Source organism: Colletotrichum abscissum (assembly GCF_030869225.1).
Source record: "Colletotrichum abscissum strain IMI 504890 chromosome Unknown Scaffold_24.1, whole genome shotgun sequence".
Classification (NCBI taxonomy): Eukaryota; Fungi; Ascomycota; class Sordariomycetes; order Glomerellales; family Glomerellaceae; genus Colletotrichum; species Colletotrichum abscissum.
The window spans coordinates 351,846-369,125 of record NW_026850143.1 but is presented as its reverse complement, the minus strand read 5'-3'; the positions used below and the strand labels follow the sequence as shown (position 1 = coordinate 369,125).

The 17,280-nt window shown below is 50.8% G+C and overlaps 5 protein-coding genes across 5 annotated transcripts; 3 read left to right on the top strand and 2 right to left on the bottom strand.

Annotated features, from left to right (window-relative positions):
• Window positions 1-715: 715 nt before the first annotated feature.
• On the top strand, window positions 716-2,522 carry CABS01_09795 (monooxygenase; the record flags this gene model as incomplete). Its single annotated transcript, XM_060543151.1, has 4 exons — window positions 716-1,069; window positions 1,126-1,463; window positions 1,514-2,098; window positions 2,153-2,522. Coding segments are annotated over 4 exons (1,647 nt in total), but the record flags the coding sequence as incomplete, so codon positions are not given.
• Window positions 2,523-3,958: 1,436 nt separating this feature from the next.
• On the top strand, window positions 3,959-10,557 carry CABS01_09794 (uncharacterized protein; the record flags this gene model as incomplete). The annotated part of the gene is made up of 5 exons (XM_060543150.1): window positions 3,959-3,986; window positions 4,065-4,624; window positions 4,687-5,290; window positions 5,353-9,839; window positions 9,904-10,557. The coding sequence occupies 5 exons, from the start codon at window positions 3,959-3,961 to the stop codon at window positions 10,555-10,557; spliced, it is 6,333 nt and encodes a 2,110-aa protein (XP_060399848.1).
• Window positions 10,558-10,847: 290 nt separating this feature from the next.
• Window positions 10,848-11,600, bottom strand: CABS01_09793 (uncharacterized protein; the record flags this gene model as incomplete). The annotated part of the gene is made up of 1 exon (XM_060543149.1): window positions 10,848-11,600. One exon carries the CDS (start codon window positions 11,598-11,600, stop codon window positions 10,848-10,850), a length of 753 nt encoding a protein of 250 aa, XP_060399847.1.
• A 1,469-nt stretch (window positions 11,601-13,069) lies between these two features.
• CABS01_09792 (uncharacterized protein) lies at window positions 13,070-13,873 on the top strand (the record flags this gene model as incomplete). Its single annotated transcript, XM_060543148.1, has 1 exon — window positions 13,070-13,873. One exon carries the CDS (start codon window positions 13,070-13,072, stop codon window positions 13,871-13,873), a length of 804 nt encoding a protein of 267 aa, XP_060399846.1.
• Window positions 13,874-14,487: 614 nt separating this feature from the next.
• On the bottom strand, window positions 14,488-16,396 carry CABS01_09791 (PhoD-like phosphatase; the record flags this gene model as incomplete). The annotated part of the gene is made up of 6 exons (XM_060543147.1): window positions 14,488-15,377; window positions 15,447-15,676; window positions 15,738-15,909; window positions 15,980-16,105; window positions 16,153-16,189; window positions 16,247-16,396. The coding sequence occupies 6 exons, from the start codon at window positions 16,394-16,396 to the stop codon at window positions 14,488-14,490; spliced, it is 1,605 nt and encodes a 534-aa protein (XP_060399845.1).
• Between the last annotated feature and the right edge of the window lie 884 nt (window positions 16,397-17,280).

Genomic DNA, 17,280 nt, shown 5'->3' with positions numbered 1-17,280 from the left:
ACTGCCACGACGGCCCAACCAGCTTCACTGACCAAGGCCTTGGTTCTCCCTTGGTTCTCGGACTATGCACCAAGGCCCTGCCATGTTTAGCCAGTCCGACCTTGATTCCCATGTCAATTTCTCTTCATCTTTACCCTTCACACAGACGCTGTATCTGTAAGGTATACTTCGTACACAGAGTTTCTGTCATGGCATTGGGTCGTCCTTTTATCCCGCAAGAAATACTGCGTGGTTTTCCCAACGACTGGACCGGATGACGGCCCAAGCCCCCCCCTGAACTGTCCCTGTATGTGTCCAATTAGGGAGACATCTGGCGAGACTGAGCCAAACCCTCGTCTTCACATGCTTCAATGCGGGCGTTTCAATGGGTTCCCTAGCGTTCTTGGTGACGTCAATTGTCGATAATCGGGTGGGCCTGTTCGCCGGTCGTCTCAGTCTCACCTCACCTTACAGGCTCACCTTGGCAGCAGCTACCTACTCACTGCCTACCAGCAGCAGCGGCAGCGGCAGTACTAGCACCAGGGGAAATGGGAAGGAGAGCTCACATGCCAGCTACCTGCCCAGAGCTCCCGAAGCTCCCTAGGCTCATCACTCATCCACAGATAGCAAAAGTAAGTAGTTCGGAGAGTACCTACTCCGTTTGACACATAGGGTTTAATACAGCTTCGTGCCCTCTCCCTTCCTTCGCATCGCAGTTCATCGCGATCAACACCTTTTGCTTCACTCCAACACACACACCCAGCTGTACCAACTGCTGTACACCTGCTCCCCAACACCACCGATTCCCTCCAAGGCTTGCGGCCTACTTGCCACGATGCCGTCCGAATCTCGTGTAGAGAATCCCTTCTTCCACCCCTTCCTCTTCGTCTTCCAGATATGGCAATGGTTCGCCAATAAAATCTTCTCGCCCACCCCTCCCGAGCCCAGCACTCGCCTCAGTCGACCCAAGGTTGCTGTCATTGGAGCTGGTATCACTGGTGTTACTTCCGCCGCGCACTGCATTGGCCATGGTTTTGATGTGGTTATCTTCGAGGCCGGTGGCCGCGAGAACCTCGGTGGTATCTGGAGTGTACGTCGCCCATTGAAGCCCAACACCCCCATGCTTGTTACTAACGAATCATACAGAAAGTGAACAACTCGTCCAGTCTTCAAATCCACTCCATGATGTTCCGCTTCCACCCCTCGGTCAAGTGGGAACGCGGGTATCCCGACAGACAGCAGATCCTAAGCCAGGTAAAGCAGCTTTGGCAGAGATATGGACTTGAGACACGTACCAAGTTCAACACACCCGTGGAAAAGGTCTACCAGGATGAGAAGGGCAGATGGGTCGTCAACAACACTGCGAATGGCCACTTCGAAGGCGTCATCGCCGCTGTTGGTACCTGTGGAGAGCCCAAGATGCCCCAGCTCCCGGGCATGGAGAAGTTCAAGGGCAGCATCTACCACTCCAGCCAGCTTACTGGGTATGTATGTTCCCCACCTTTGGCCCCAAGCTTGCTAACTAAACTCGCAGCAAGAACGCCAAGGGTAAGAAGCTCGTCGTCATCGGAGGTGGTGCCAGCGCCGTTGAAGCTCTGGAGTTTGCTGTGGATGAGGAAGCTGAGAAGACTTCCATTCTGTCTCGCAGCGACAAGTGGATCATCCCTCGCAATCCCATCGTGAACATGCTTCTTGCTATGAACATCCTCGGTCAAGAGACTCGTCTCTCTTGGATCCCGGAGACGCTGCTTCGCAAGTTTTTCTACCGAGACCTGCAAGACATCGCACCGTACGACAAGGGCATCTACATGGATACGCCAATGGTAAATAGCCATGTCATGGAGACCATCCGGTCCGGCCACGCCGAGTGGGTTCGCTGCGATATTGAGGGCTTCACGGCGGAAGGTGTAATTGTCAACAGACGCGCTCAAGGTGTACCCAAGGGCGGCCCTGGCAGAAGACAGGTCATCCCGGCCGATATCATCGTCATGGCCACTGGATTCAAGCGCCCGTCCCTGGAATTCTTGCCTGATGACTGCTTCAACGAGCCGTACTCGCCCCCCAACTGGTATATCCAGACTTTCCCTCCAAACCACCCGTCTATCTCAGCTATCAACTGGTAAGCATCTTGCTCATGGCTCCTGCGAATGAACTTGGCTCTAACAATTTACAGCACGTACGTTGCTGCTATCGGCACAGTCGGAAACTGGCACATCGGCATCTATACCAGGATCCTTCTGATGTTCCTCATTGATCCATTGACAAGACCCCATCCCTTCTGGATGAAGGCCTGGATCGAAATGACCAAGCTTCTGAAATCTGCGTCGCCCACCGGTGCTTTCGACTTCTTCACTTATCTCGAGCTCATCTGGTGGTTCGCCTTCAGTGTTACCTTCAACCCATTCCGCTGGAAGTGGGCATTCTTCGTCTTTTTCGGATTGGGCTTCATGCTTCCTAAGCGCGTCGTTGAGGTTGAGAGTCGGATTCGCAACGGAATGGGTTTCCATGAGGATGTCGGACGCGATGTAGGACACAGCATTTAGAAAAATGCCAAGCGTGCTCCGATTCGCGACTGAGTAACAGCCGACAAGGAGCTCTTTGAAGTTAGTCCTCACATGGTCACCTGGGCGTTGGTGTTTCACCAAAGCCCTGGAGAGAGTCTGCAAGCAAAATGCATCGTGTACGATAACTGGCATGGATTAACGAGACTTTCGAAATGAGACATCGCTGCTAGCTTAGGTTCCTCATCATTCACTCCATACTAAACCAACCAAAATTGTCTGACACGCTGCGCATCCCACCAGTGTCCGCTGTGGAACATGTCTATCAGGACGAGGGCTCGATTGATCCCAAAGCTGCAGAGCTCCTAGCACGTTGGGCCCTTGGGGATTCTGCAGCCGAGTCCTCAGCACTATGGGACGTTTTCGTGTCCCTCGGTTCGGGGGTTGAGCCACAAAAGTCAAAGAGAACCAATCGCTGACCACATCCTTAGACCTAGTTTCACGCAACGAAGCTCTTCCGCCCTGCGTGTGGATCACCGGTAGAGACACGGTCCCCGGACTTCCAGCTCGGGCTAGCATCGCATCCGGCAAGTCCGCTTCAGTCGGCCGTGAAAACGCCACATTTCCGTTTTGAGAAGCATCACATATCAGCAACTTTCAGCTCTCGTACAGGCATTCCAACTCTGCGGTGCTGAGTTTCAATAGTCACAACACCTGCAAGCCTCGTAGCTTTCTTTTCTGCCAATGGGTACGATCTTCACGAGTTTGTGGAGATGATTCTAAACTTCATCCGCTCGCGGGTTAGCTCTGCAAAGGTTACACATCTCTAACAGCCGGAGGCACCGACGACCCATCAGATAGAAGTGCCGGTTCGAACGGTCGCATCGCCAAACGTCGCTCACTTCTGTAAGCGGGGAATGCCATTTTGAGAACCCGTCATCGAGGCCAGCCAGCCACAAAGGTGATAACGTTTTCACAGCACAACTATTTTCACATTAACATGCATTTCTGAAGCTCCCGCTGCATACACCAACCATCTGTTCGGGAAGAGGGGTTGTCCGTTCATCGAGACATGATTCGGATTATCAAACATCTCATTCCCCCTCCTTCAGCGCAGACTTGACTGTCTTAGGACACATCTTTCTTGCGTAACATCCCATTGGCTCTAGGAACGAAGCTCAGTCGGCAGACCGAGGTGAACTTCACCATGCCCTTGGTGCCATTCTGCGATGCGAGCATCTTGAGGGAATTGCGTTAAATTTCTTGGGCCACTCATGGTCAACCTGGGGACGCCCGTGTCTCACACGAGCAATATGATCTTCAGCCCTTGTAAAAACTCGGGATACCCGTTGACCTCATCCATGCTGGTGTACGAAAAGAAGACGCTTTTCGGGATCCCTTGATACTAGTCAAGCTGCTTATAAGTTGAAGCAATATTCCCATAAACTTGGGAAAGCTTCACGACTGCCCATCTGAGAATGCTTGGATTCCGCAGAAACCCATTGAGTGTGTTTACTTTCCCCTCGTTCCACTGCCAACATTACCCCATGAATAATCCCCGCTGAAGTGTACATCTTCAAACAGGTCGTAGGAAGCCCTCGAACTCCTCATCTATCTTGTCGGTCAGCTCAGACAGCCGGTCTATCGACGACGTACCAACAGTAGCAGACACAAAGATGTCCGTCTACGCAACTTCCAATCAGGGCTCTTTGGCCCGAAACTCCATCAAGCAGGAGTCCAGCGACGTACACATTGACGAAGTTAACGTCAGCGACGCTTCAAGGTCGTCGTCTATCAGCTTGGACGCCTTGACCATGGTCGCCTCCAACGACGGCCACATGTCATACCGCGTCGTGCGTGTCATTGACACAGCCAGACGTATCCAGAAGAAGCTCGTCCGCGAGGTCGAGGAAGTCACCCACAATCACTTCCAGACCATCGATCTAGACGCTTACCTGGCATACATCTCCGATGAGCGTCTGACACACATGCCTCCCAAGGGCAGTCAGTGGGATCGCGTCCTGAAGTCGGCCGAGTTCTTCGGTCTTCAGCTGGACGAATACTCGCGCCATATCCAGTCCTTCATCGAGGGCTGCTCGCTTGTGCGCGACACAGCGTTGGCTACTTGCTACCTATTGCTTGAGGTAAATAAAACAGTCTTACAACTCCCCGGCTACAATGCCGACGCTGACAATTCCCCAACCAGCTCGGACACGATCAAGCACAGGCACTAGAGCCCACCTTCAATGCTCTATATGAGCTTGGCTTAGTGCTCGGCCACGCCATCAGACTCAACGGCATGTTCACCGCAAGCGATGCCATCCGCTACGAGCTGAGTCGCATCTTTGATAGCATGCTCAAGCTCGTCGGTGATGTTGCCCTCTACTATCGCTCCCGGATCAACAGCATCTACAGCGGTTCGGTGACGATTGACTTTGACGCCCAGTTCGGCTCACAGATCACCAGGATCTGGACCCAGCGAGAGAACCTCTTCAACCACATGTGGCAGTACAAACTCGGTTCCAAGAACCGCCGACTAGACATCACCACACTTCGTCGTCACTTGCTCCCTACACGGGAATCAGCAAAGTCTCATGTGTATGGGCGTGTTGCCGATCGCAAGTTGCGTGTCGATGGGACATGCGAGTGGCTTTCGCATGACTTGCATGACTTCCTCAGCAGTGATGACAAGATCTTTACTGTTACTGGCGGAGAGGGCTGCGGCAAAAGTATGCTTGCCGCATGGGTACGGGAGAGGCTGGAACGCCCGATCAACCGTGTCCAGTATGAGACTATCTCTTACACATTCTGTAAGTTCTCTCGGTGTTTATACGCTCCGCGAGTGATGCATGAGCTGATATTTGGGCCCTAGCAACCGATATCCCTTCGGAGACAACCCCCATCGCCTTCCTCAAGAGCCTCTTGTCTCAGCTCCTCGAGATTAACGTTGGTGACGTCGCTCTCTTTGAGAAGCTCGAAGCCATCTTTGATCATGCTTCGCCCTACCACAACAGCGCAAAGCTAGAGAGTGACCTATGGGAGGCCCTCGACTCGAGCTTATCTTCAATTAACAGTAAGAAGGTCAATCTCAGCATCATCATCGACGGTCTCGATGAGGTCTCAGGTGGCGCTACCAAGGCAGGGGAGCTTCACAAGCGCCTCCACGCCAGCATAGGAAAGCTTCCCAGGACCCAAGCAGTGACATTCTCACGGCCCATCTCACACCTTGGCGGCAGCGGTTGCAAGCACGTAGTCGTTACCCCTGATCACGTTCGGGACGACATTGAGCTTTATCTCGCCAACAGACTTGGGCGAAGCTGCTGCTTTGTGGCACAGAGCGAACAGGCAAGAAGGGACTTGCTTTGCCAGCTTGCGGACCAGGCCAAGGGCTCGTTTCTATTTGCCTACCTTGCCAGAAGGCTTTTCTCCGCAGTCTCGGACTTTGGAGTCTTCAGAGGCATCATCGCTGGCTGCAAATCCGATGTCAAAGCCGTCATTGGAGAGTTGATGAAGAAGGTCAACCTCAAGGAGGAGTACGGCGAGAGCAAGACCTACAACCTATTCACGTTCATGGTCACCGCCCAGCGCCCGCTCACACTCGGTGAGATGACAGACCTCCTGGGAGTCTCGTTGTCGACACGCACTGTTTCTTCTGGTGCTGATGTCAAGGGGCCTGTAAGCAACACCCAAGGCCTTGTGGTGATCCGCCACGGCACTCTGCGATTCAAGCACTCCACCATCAGGAAGTACGTCCAGAGCCTTTGCGGCTCAACCCTCATGTCTCTTCACGACTCCCACCGCCACCTCACCATGGCCCTCCTTCTCTTTGCCAAGACTAAGTTCAGCAATTATACTTGTGAGCCGTCGATGGAACTGGTTGCCGAGGAGACTTTCCATGAGTGCTTCCAAGCGTACCACATCGTCAGCTACATGGTGCGCCACTGGGTTTCCCATTTCCGCTCATCGTCACTTTGCGGCCAAAACGGCACCATCACCTTGACTTCCGAGTTCAAGGATGTTTTTCCCGACTCCATCTTCTTCACCATGCTGGAATGGCACTACTGGCAAACACAGTACGCCATCAAGGAGACCATTGAGATGCACAGCTTGAGTCTCCGGATCCGTTCTACTTGTTTCGGCGAGAAGAACCGATCATACCTCCAAAGTCTCATCATCCTCGGAAGTCTGCACCGGAGTCAGTCTGAGCATGCTTTCGCGGCCGAGTTCTTTTACAAGGCTTCGCATCTTGGGCAGACTATCCTTTACAAGTTCAGCCCTCTCGTGGTTTCATGCACGAACCTGTTCCTCACTTGCACCGAGACTCTCACCTTCACCAAGCGCACTCAAACGGTTACGCACCGTGAAGAGATGATCAAGTTCATGATTGAGATCTCCAAGAGCAAGCAGGGAGCCCGCAGTGATGCCGTCATCAAATGGTATGAGGCGCTCGCTAAACTCTACATCGATATCAAGGAAGAAGAGCTTGCGATGTCTATCTACAGCGAACTTCATATCATAATTACCGCCCGTTTCGGCAAGGGCTCGAAGAAGGAGGGGTCAATTGCCGAAGCCATCTCAGGCATGACCGTCGTTCTGAAGGCTAGCGACAAGAAGATCCACAACCATAGCCAGTGGCACTCGCTCTTGTTCGACACTGCGGACGACTTGTCGTTCACCGACGTCCGTCGCATCAAGATTCTCATCAGCCTAGCTGTTGAGTATGAGTCCAAGGGCCACCTAATTCAAGCCGAGAGGCTATACATCAGCCTCTGGCGGGGCATTCTCGAAGTCTGCCGTACTAGCAAGGTGACAATCGAGCTTCACATTCAGAAGATCAACATTGCCATCGAGTACATCAACTTCCTCAAGCGCGTCAAGCGAACGGAGGAGGCTTGCAACATCATGATTTGCGTCTGGGCCGAGTACGAGAACCAGTCCTTTGAGTCCGAGATTATTATGATTCGCCTCAGGGAACTTGGTATTCTTGCGAAGTCTTTCGGCATCCTCAGCGTATCCATGTCCATCCTCAAGAAAGTCTGGGGCTGGTTCAAGGAGAGGAAGACTGTCGAGAGCGAAGAGGCTCAATCCACTACCACAATCATCACCGAGGTCGTCGAGGAGATCACCGAGACCTATGTCGAGACCAAGACGACCACCACAGTCGTTGAGACCGTCACCAGGGAGATCTGGGAGACCAACTATCAACGGTGCCGTGGTCGCAAGGCCGATAGAAATTTCTTCAAGTCTTGCTTGGCGATGGTCAACCTCTATCTCAAGCTTGAGAATTGGGCTGAAGCCGAGGTCGTGATTCGCCAGTCTCTCGAAGTCACTTGGAAGGGCGTCTTGTCAGTCGACTCCAAGTTGACCATCGAGGGCGAGTTCATCTCCGAGCGCATACTTGTCGCACAGCGTCTTGCTCTCTGCTATCATCGTCAAAGGCAATTCGAGAAGGCGGATGCGATCTATCTCCGGATCTACAACGCCTGTTTCTCGACCCTCAAGGCTGACAATGTGTTGATCTTCGAGGCGGCTGAGGCCCTGGTTCAGTTCTATGAAGACTTCCACCGTCACGAGAAGGTCATTGACATCTACGTCAAGCTCCTGCAGCATTACCGTAAACATTTGTCATCTGGTCACAGCCTGCAAGTTAGTATTCTCTACAAGCTCGCTGCTGTCTACCACAAACTTGGCCGCAGAGAAGCTTATGACTGCTACGGCGAAATCGTCACCATCTTCTCCAAGGACGGGTGCTGCCATGGAAGTGCACTAGATGCAGCCATCATCGTCCTGAACCACTATCACGCTGAGAAGCGCTGGGCTGAGCTGCAGAAGATTTGCGTCACGCTCTGGGCCACGTTTGTTCATCACAGTCGTGAGATCAAGTTCACGCAGGAGATCGTCGAGCTCATTTACGAGCGATACCGATATGTCCTTGAGTTCCACGCCAAGGTCGAGTTCTCGGTTCGCTACAAGCTCACGATTGAGTATCGCGAGACCGCGACCAAGGTCTTTGGCGCCAATGCTGCCATCGTCATCAAGGCTTTGATCGCTCTGGCGGAGCTGTGTGAGACTTCCGAGGAGCACTACCACGAGTCCATTACCATCTACGAGGAGGTTATCAAGAAGACTACGACCACCAACGTTATCTCAGAGACCACCGTCAGGACGATCAAGAAGCGTCTATCGAAGCTCTACGTGACTGTCATCACAACCAACAAGGTGACAACCACCACAACCATCGATCGTGCGATCGGAGTCAGTCTTGAGATATACGCCCAACTCAAGATTGAATTCGGCTGGTGGCACGAGAAGACTCTGTCCAAACTCAAGGAAGTTGTCTTGCTGTACAAGAAGATTGGTAACAAGGAGGCTCACTCCTCCATCGCCCAGCTTCTACAGGTTTCTATCATTGAGATCATCACTACTGTCAAGATCTCTATGAACCTCCATGCGTCAGCCAAGACGCTGGCGTCCATTTACCTGTCTGCGGGCATGGTCCACTATGGCCAGGATCTTCTCCGACAGCTGCGATACCTGCTTCTCTTCCCTGGATTCGAAGGCGGAGAGAAGGATGTCAACATCAAGATCTCCGGCCAGTCGAGCAAGGTATACCTGGTATTCTTGATCTCGTTTGAGCAGGCTCTCAACGGAGATGCCAAGGTACGGTACAGCTTCTCTGAGCTGATGGCAGATGTGCTCCTCGAGACAGTTCTCTACGAGCAGTACATGTCTGTTATGGCTACGTGCACCGATTCGACAAGGATCGAGACGATCATTGAGCCAGCAGCCCGCCTCCGCTTCGTCTGGCAGTCCCGTGGCCGCAACGGTTTCGTGGACGTGCTTGACAAGAAGCTCTTCGCCCTGTTCACCTCGCGTTACTTCAAGTCTTCAAGCTCCCAAGACGACAGGAATGCCAGATTCGCCTTCTACGTCGCGCTTCTCAACGAGATCGGCGGTGGCATTGCCGATAGGGGTACTGTCGACTTTGGTCTGGTGTCTTGCAAGGCCGCCTACACTGCTGTCAGAAGACTCATGGTTGAGGAGAAGGACTTTGTCAGAGCTCAGAAGGTCGCGCAATGTGGATTTGACTTTGCGCAATCCCAGCGATTCTATCACCAGCGCAACTGCTACGTTTGGGGCTTTCGTTTCGCCGAGGTCCTGGCTGGCATCCGCGTAGACACGTGGAAGTCCGCCGGCAAGCAACAGCAGGATGAGCTGCTTTCCATCAGCCGCAACATCTTGCAACATGTGTTGACGGTCTTGAGAGACGATAAGGTCGAGTTTACTAGCCTTCGCTTCGAGGACATTTCCGGACTTGTTCGCCTCCTTGGCGAGCAGAAGAACTGGGCAGAACTTGAGGTAAGTTTTATACAGTCTTCAACGACTAACAGCTTTGTGCTCTGTACTAACTGTTCCTTTCCAGAGCCTTCTTACCTCGCTTTGGCGATCCAGAGAGGTCCAACGCAACTGTGGCGTGTGGTCTCCTGATATCGTGCTGACAATCGGCTCCCTGTTGGTCAACGCGCACGAGCTTGCGGGTCACCTAGACCAAGCCATCACCCTCTGCGAAACTATCTACTACAACGTTCGTCAGTCTCGTGGTGGCTTGGATTCTTCCGCATTCTACTTCTCGAACCGCCTAGCCTACCTCCTGCGCCACGCCAAGCGCCTTCGCGATGCTGGACGTGTGCATCTGGATGTTGTGTGCGATCTTGACGAGCACCTTTCCGCAAGTCAAGGCGCGGATAAGGATGAGCGTCTTCGTGCCGCGGCTGACATGCATCTCGACGGCATGCGACGATGTGGCTGGGCCACCCGCGGTGACGTGAGAAACACAGGTGAGATCCTCGAGAGACTGAGAGGATATGGTAAGCTCAACGTGCCGTCCATTGAGAATTGGTCGGCAGCGGATGAGAAGAAGGAGACGAGCCTTGTGTGGCCCGAGACGATCAAGTGGGATCTCGGTAAGCCTGAGACTGAGGTCCAGGCGCCGAAGAAGAGAGATTTGTTGTCTCCGGCCAAGGAGCGATGGAGTCGCTTGGGATTCAGGCGGCTCGGGTCCGAGGTGGCGCACTAAATTTGGAGCTGAGATCTTCTAATTTGGATTATTCTGCGGGTATGTCGAGAGCATGAAGGAGTTTCTGGGGAAGTTTACACATCGATCAACACTGGATCACGTCACGTTTCTTTGAGTCATGTTTCCTTAGGTCTATTTAAATCAACGCTGTCTAAAACGCTAATACCGCAATTGATTCGATCAATATGTTTATTTATTTATACGCGGACGATGGCTGTAACGATTCTACATATTTCTGGACAACTGGATTCTGGGGCTAGTGTAAGGTAAACCATGATCCATTCGATGCATCATACCCCAATATCCAGGTTTTGATCCAATATCCTCGTTTGAATGTATCGTTCCAAAGTCTTTCCAATACTCTCGGAGCCCTCGCGTTCGAATTCGAATTCATGAGCATACGAGCCGTCATTCTTCTCTGTTCCGTAACCCACCCCATGAACGCCATCTTGTAGAGTCAGCCCCGCAGCCAAAAGCGTGCCCTCAAATTCCCAGAGGTTCAACTCCTTGTCAGTGTCGAATACTGGATTATCGGCGTTCATTTCTAGGTGGGCCCTGAAAGCCTCCGTGTATCGATCGACCCAATCGTCATAGGCCTTGTACCATGTCTTGGGATATCTCTCTAAGAGGTCGTCGTCTTCGACAGGCTCGCCGCAGAATTCGGGATTCGCGGGCCAGTTCCAGACGTACCACAGGAAATTTGTCCCAAAGTCCTCCCAAATGCAGTATTTATATCCTGGTAAAGAAGGCCCGTACTCTGGTAGAGCTTCTGATTGGTCGCCTGGCTTCAAGGGATTCTCTTCATGAGCCTGCACCGACCTCGATTCTGTCCGTGACTGCTCGGTTGAATTTTGCTCCTCCGTTGGAGACAGAGGCTCGTCTCCGACCTGGGCGACTGGGACTTGTGGCTCGACATGTACTGTTTGTGGCTCGTTGACCGACTCCTGATCCTCCGTCTGGGACAGGGATGCGGACGTAGGCTGGATGGCTGATGGTTCCTCTGGCTTTACTTGCGCTGTCGTGTTGGCAGGGAGTGACTTCATCTCCTCCTTCAGGCGGACTTCGAGAGAGTCACCTGAGAGCTCAATAATAAGGCCATAGGGGGTAGTAATAGAAAAATAGATTTCAAAATTAGAATGTTCAGCGAGTGCTAGTAGTGCTTTAATAGATTTGAATAGAGGAGACATTGTAAAGTATTGATGACTTGATGGAGTTCTGAAGAAATGAGATGTTGATTAGCTTCAACAAATGACTGATCTGTCGAGAGATAATTCACATATTATTATCGTGAGAATAGGGGAATGAGGCCGCCCGTTGCTGTGCTAAAGACGCCTGGCAGCAGTCAGAGCCCACAGGTGACCCAGGCAGGTAAAGTAGGCAGCATTGTCATCCATGCTTATTATGACACTTTTTCCACTTGCAGGGGGTGACGGCCAGAAGACCTAACCAACAGACCTAAACAACAGACCAAACCAACACCGATTGAGATATCAAAATAACTGGAGTGAGCGCATCCCAATTTTAGGAATTTCCGAGCGCTTAGGGTGGAATACAGGAGCCATGGGTTTCCGGGTCCGCTCCCAGCGCCTACGTGCGATGAAATGCCTGAAACCATAAGCACCAACTGGCGAGGAACTAGCAGAGCATTGCTCACAACAGGCCCTTCCAATCAGTCTACAAACCTACCTGTACCGAAAGACGCCAGCGCTTATAGTAAATTGGTATCACGCCGTAGATAAAGCTCACCGTGACTTGCACACTTGAACATGCAAAGGTAAAGGGACCGATACCTCTTCCATACTTACTTTACTAGGTAGTTCATGCTGTTTGCAGGTCTTATCCCGCCAACTGCTGGATAGCATCAGTGCACCGTCTTCAGCCGTTCTCTAAGTCTATTTGGCATCGATATTCGCCTCTACCATTATTACAGTAATATAGCTTTACTCCGGAGTTATTCATAGGCGGATCCAAGTAAAACATGGTCGGACTGTATGTTTGCGTACGCCGTCTAGCAGTTGATGGGATGACCCGGTCTATGGAGCGAAGTCGTCAGTGTTGAACGTGGTCTTCAACGTAAAGCACTTGAGGCGCCTTCGCAACAGGCACTGGTAAAGTCGGGAGCAAGAGAGGTAGTAGATGCTCGGCGACGGCGACAACGCGCGGATGTAAGCGCTTAAAGAATCGGCCGATGGTTGGAATGCCCTGAAGTCGATCTTTAAGCGCTTGGAAATTTCCCAAAGGTGAGGCGGCCTCCGCAGCTGGGTTGGGACCTTTAGAGGTTGTTAGTTGGGTCTCTTGTTCTGGCCTTGAGTCTTTTACCCCCTGTAAATGAAAAAAGTGAAATAATACTACCTCTGACTGTTCGCGCTGACACAGCCACGGCCTCAGCCCCAGTTTCCTAGATACTAACTAATACAGCCAGTATTCCTCAGCCAGTTTGTTGCTCAGACGATCCGCAACCCTTCATTTTCAGAACTTCATCACATCCGCACCCTTCACTTTTCACCTTTCAATGGCTCCTTTCATCGCATCCATTAAGGCGTTATTAGCACTTACTGAACACTCCAATTTTGATGTTCACTTTTCTATCACTACCCCCTATGGCCTTGTTCTTAAACTATCAGGCGACTCTCTTCAAGTTCGCTTGGCGGAGGACGAAGACCTGCTGTCTGACACCCCTACGGCACTGGCCGAGTCCCAACTTCCAGTCACTCAGGCCCTCCCCGAGCCCCTATTTAAGGTAGAGGAGGAAGATTCCGTCCATGAGCCGCCAGCAGATACGCCTTTGCTCCAAATACACAAAGAGGGACCCTCGGGGTCGGAAGATCAACTAGAATCTGAATCTCAATCGAACGAACGGCCAGAACCCCAGGAGAAACACGGATCTTCCCTGCCAGGATACAAATACTCCATTTGGCCAGACTACGGAACCAATTTCATGTGGTGCACCTATGGGTGGCCCGCGAACCCTGAAGGCGGCGACAATATCGACGACGACGACTTGAAAGAGAGATATCCCGAAGCGTGGTTTAACGCTTATACGGATTGGTGGAAGCAGTATACTGAAGCTTTCATAGCCCAGGGGCTTGATCAGGGTCACGATAATCCACTGTTCAAAACTGCCGAGGAAGAAAATGTTTGGAACATGGAAGGCGCGCTGTTGGCTACATGGCTGGCACTGCAAGACGGTGTGCACGCGGTCAATTATGCGCCTGAGAATGTGGACCGTTACAAGTTCGATTTTGAGCGCGACAGCATCGAGAAGACTTTGGGAAACTTTCTTCAATCCATAAAGCTGGATCAAAGACCATTGTAGGCGGCAGCTGGGCCATGAAACTCCATTAACTTGGTTATGCAACCGCTCAGTATGTAAAATTATATCAATCATCATTGGGATGTGGTACATATACGTTCTGTTGCGAAGAAGAATACAGAAATCATGGATTCAGACGATGACCATAGAAATCATCCCTACCACAGAATGCAATAAATCTGTGAAAATCCTCCGCCGCATCAATACCGATCAACTTAGCCAAAGCCACAGCTGGACCTTAAGCTTCCCATAACACATGCACTGTTGATTCAAATATATGAGTGAATGCGACAGTGAGCAGTTTTACATGTATATTCTTTGTACCGCGGGAAAAAACTTTCAACACTAGATAGGTGTAGGTAGGGGCTTTCAAAATAGATTGGATATCTCAATGCCACCTTGTTTTTACGTAGGTAAGGCTCGCAGACGTAGTATTATTGGCCGTAACATGAACGCCTGCTCGAAAAGTACTGTCAACGTCGTCTGCAGCATTGCTATTGGGTTCTCTAACCCACATGGAACTACTTCTGTGGCTTTTCGGAATGGCCACGGGTACCTGCGCAGAGCACCACTCCGCTCTTGCGTGAGCTAATAGATGTCTATTGAAACTGGTCTTCCTAGCCTAGCTTCGAACTCTCAAACACGAACCATTCTCCAGTGTTAGTGTCATTGGTCAAGTTAGTCTGCTTCGTGACGCCGCCTTTCAGGTTCCCAAACTCCACGCTGCCTCCACCAACGGGGCGCCGTAGCTTGTTCTCCCCAGCGAGGACCGTGAAATTTGCCAGCGCGATCTCGAGTCCGTTCCTCGTGGCGTAAGTGGGCAACCCAAAGAAGGTAGCGTTGACTGCGTCGTAGTCGATGGTCATCTCAAAGTAGCCGCGGTAGTAGTACTCCTGCCACTGCAGCTCTGGGTTCGCAGCGGTCATCCAAGCGCTTCTGTTAAGAGCTTTCTCCTGGGTGATATTTTGACCTGCCGATGAAGGCGAGGTGACGGCTGTGCCGGCGAACTCAACCCCGATGGAACCGGCCCCAGTCTCCGAATTGTAGTCCTTTTCGCCAAGCCAGACAAGGTCACTGACCCACGATGCATGACTATCGCCGGCCAAAAACACTGTGTTGTCGATGCTGTTATCGTAGAGCGTCTTGAGCGTCCGGTTTCGGTTAGCAGCGTAACCGTCCCACTGGTCGTAGTTGAACGGGTTCTTGGGTCCATTGGAGATGCTCTGGTTAATCTTGCTGAAGACTACCTGGTTACCAACGACACGCCATCGTGTTGTGGAGGCTGACTCTATGAGCTGACGGTAGAACCAGTTTTCTTGGCGAGAGCCCATCAGTGAGCGGCTGGTATCATCACTAATAGTATGAACGTAGCCTGTGTTCCAGTATAGGTCGGTGATGGAGCGATCGTAGTTGCGGGTATCGAGCATGATGAGATTGAAGAGGTCGCCGAACTGGAAGCTACGCCAGATGCGTAGGTTGTCGTCCATATCAACCTGACGGAGGGGCACTTGTGGGAGCAGGCAATGTCAGCGTGGACAGCTGGGAGATTTTGTGTCGTGAGGCAGTTAGGACTCACTCCATTCGAAGTATGCGCGCACAGCATTCATCTTGCGCGCTTCCACAGATATGCCGTCGTCTTTGATAAATGACTGTTCGGTGTTGTTCATTGCTGCGGAGCCGTCTCGGTAGGGGTTGTCCATCACCTCGTGGTCATCCCAGACAGTTATCCAGGGGAACTTTTGATGGCTAGCGCGAAGGTCAGGGTCGCTGCGGTACTGGGCAAGGCGTCGTCGGTAATCGTAGAGCCTAAGGGTGACCTGAATCAGTCATGAATCGTTCAATAGATAGGCGTTAAGATTTTACGCACGTATGACATGAGCGATTGGGCTCGGGGACGCGACCCATGGAGTTTCCCCATCCTAAGCCACCGACGGGATACTCGCCGTTCCCATACTCGTAAATATAATCGTCGAGGTGGACGATATAGTCCACGGAGTCTTTCCGCTCGGGATTCCCGTAGGCATTAAAGAATCCGAATGCTAATGCAAACACATTAGCTTGGATAACATAACTACATTGTTTTAACATGTAGTTCAGCGAATAGCTCACGGTAGTTGGCACAGCTATAGACAGCTAGCTTAATTGCCCGTCTCACTTTGGTACCCGACTCCGGCAGGGTTCGAGTTCTGCCGACAGGGGACTTGACATCGGAATTGCAGACATTGAACTGGTAATCTGCTTAGCGTTAGATCACGTCTTTCGGCCTAGGTTGCTGAACCAACAGTAAATCGTGAATGGCTTGAGAGCCTTTGCTTCAACCTGTGGTAGAGTAAGTGATTGGAGCTTTGGGCGTCTACGTAATACGCGTCAACTAACCTTGACGGTGAAGTCAACATCCGAACTCGTATAAGCCGTCCCTGACTTAATCGGTTGCCCATCCATGGATGCAGACCTCCCGATCTTCCAGTCAACGCAGATTGGCGACTTGCTTGCCTTGACGAAGACGTCGTTGTCATGAGCGTACATTGGGGCGGTGCCCTCAACAGTCACGTTGCTGCGACGCGGCGTTGGGAACTTGTTGACCCCGTTCACCTAGGTATGTTAGATCGTAGTGACTTCTTACAAGCAGCGTCCCGAGAGGACCGAGTATCCATTGATGGAAGGTGATTGGTATCCACAAAGCAGATGAGTCTGAGCGTATATGGTACGGGTTGACAATCTATGCTGGACTCCGGTAATCCGAAGTCCCAGGCCTAGATACCGCACTTGGTCAGAAGTCTTGCCGGGAGGGGCTGTTCTCGCTCGCTGTCGGATTGGAAGTCTAATTCGACCGCGGCATACGGCCGACTGCGCAGGGGCTAATTAGGGGCCTTATTTACGATTATCATAGCTAGCCTAACCTACGGTTAGAACCTCCTTTTTATACTTATTACGTAGATATTTATATAGTTTAATTAATCTTTTCGTTAATTACGGTTCGAATTAACTACCCTATAATAGGGATATTAATACTAATTAGTAATTAAATTCTATTATTATAAATTAGTAAGGTATTTTATTATATAAAAAAAACGACTTTTTAATACTATACGGGATAAGAAATTTATATTAATTAATTTTATAAAAATAAATAAAAAAGGAGGCGATTTTTAAATATTATATAGAATTAAATAATCGTAGCTCTTTATTACTTATAAAAGGTTAATATTTATTATATTAAACTATATTAATTAATAAAACTATTTAAATAATTAGATTTTTATTATTATTTTAAATAGCTTTTTTATTAAATAACTTTTTTATAGCCGGCTTATAATTAGAAATTAAGTAGTTAAATTAATAAAACAAAATACTTATATAGTAACTACTTACTTAATTAATTAGTATAATAAGCGAGCTTAATAATATAA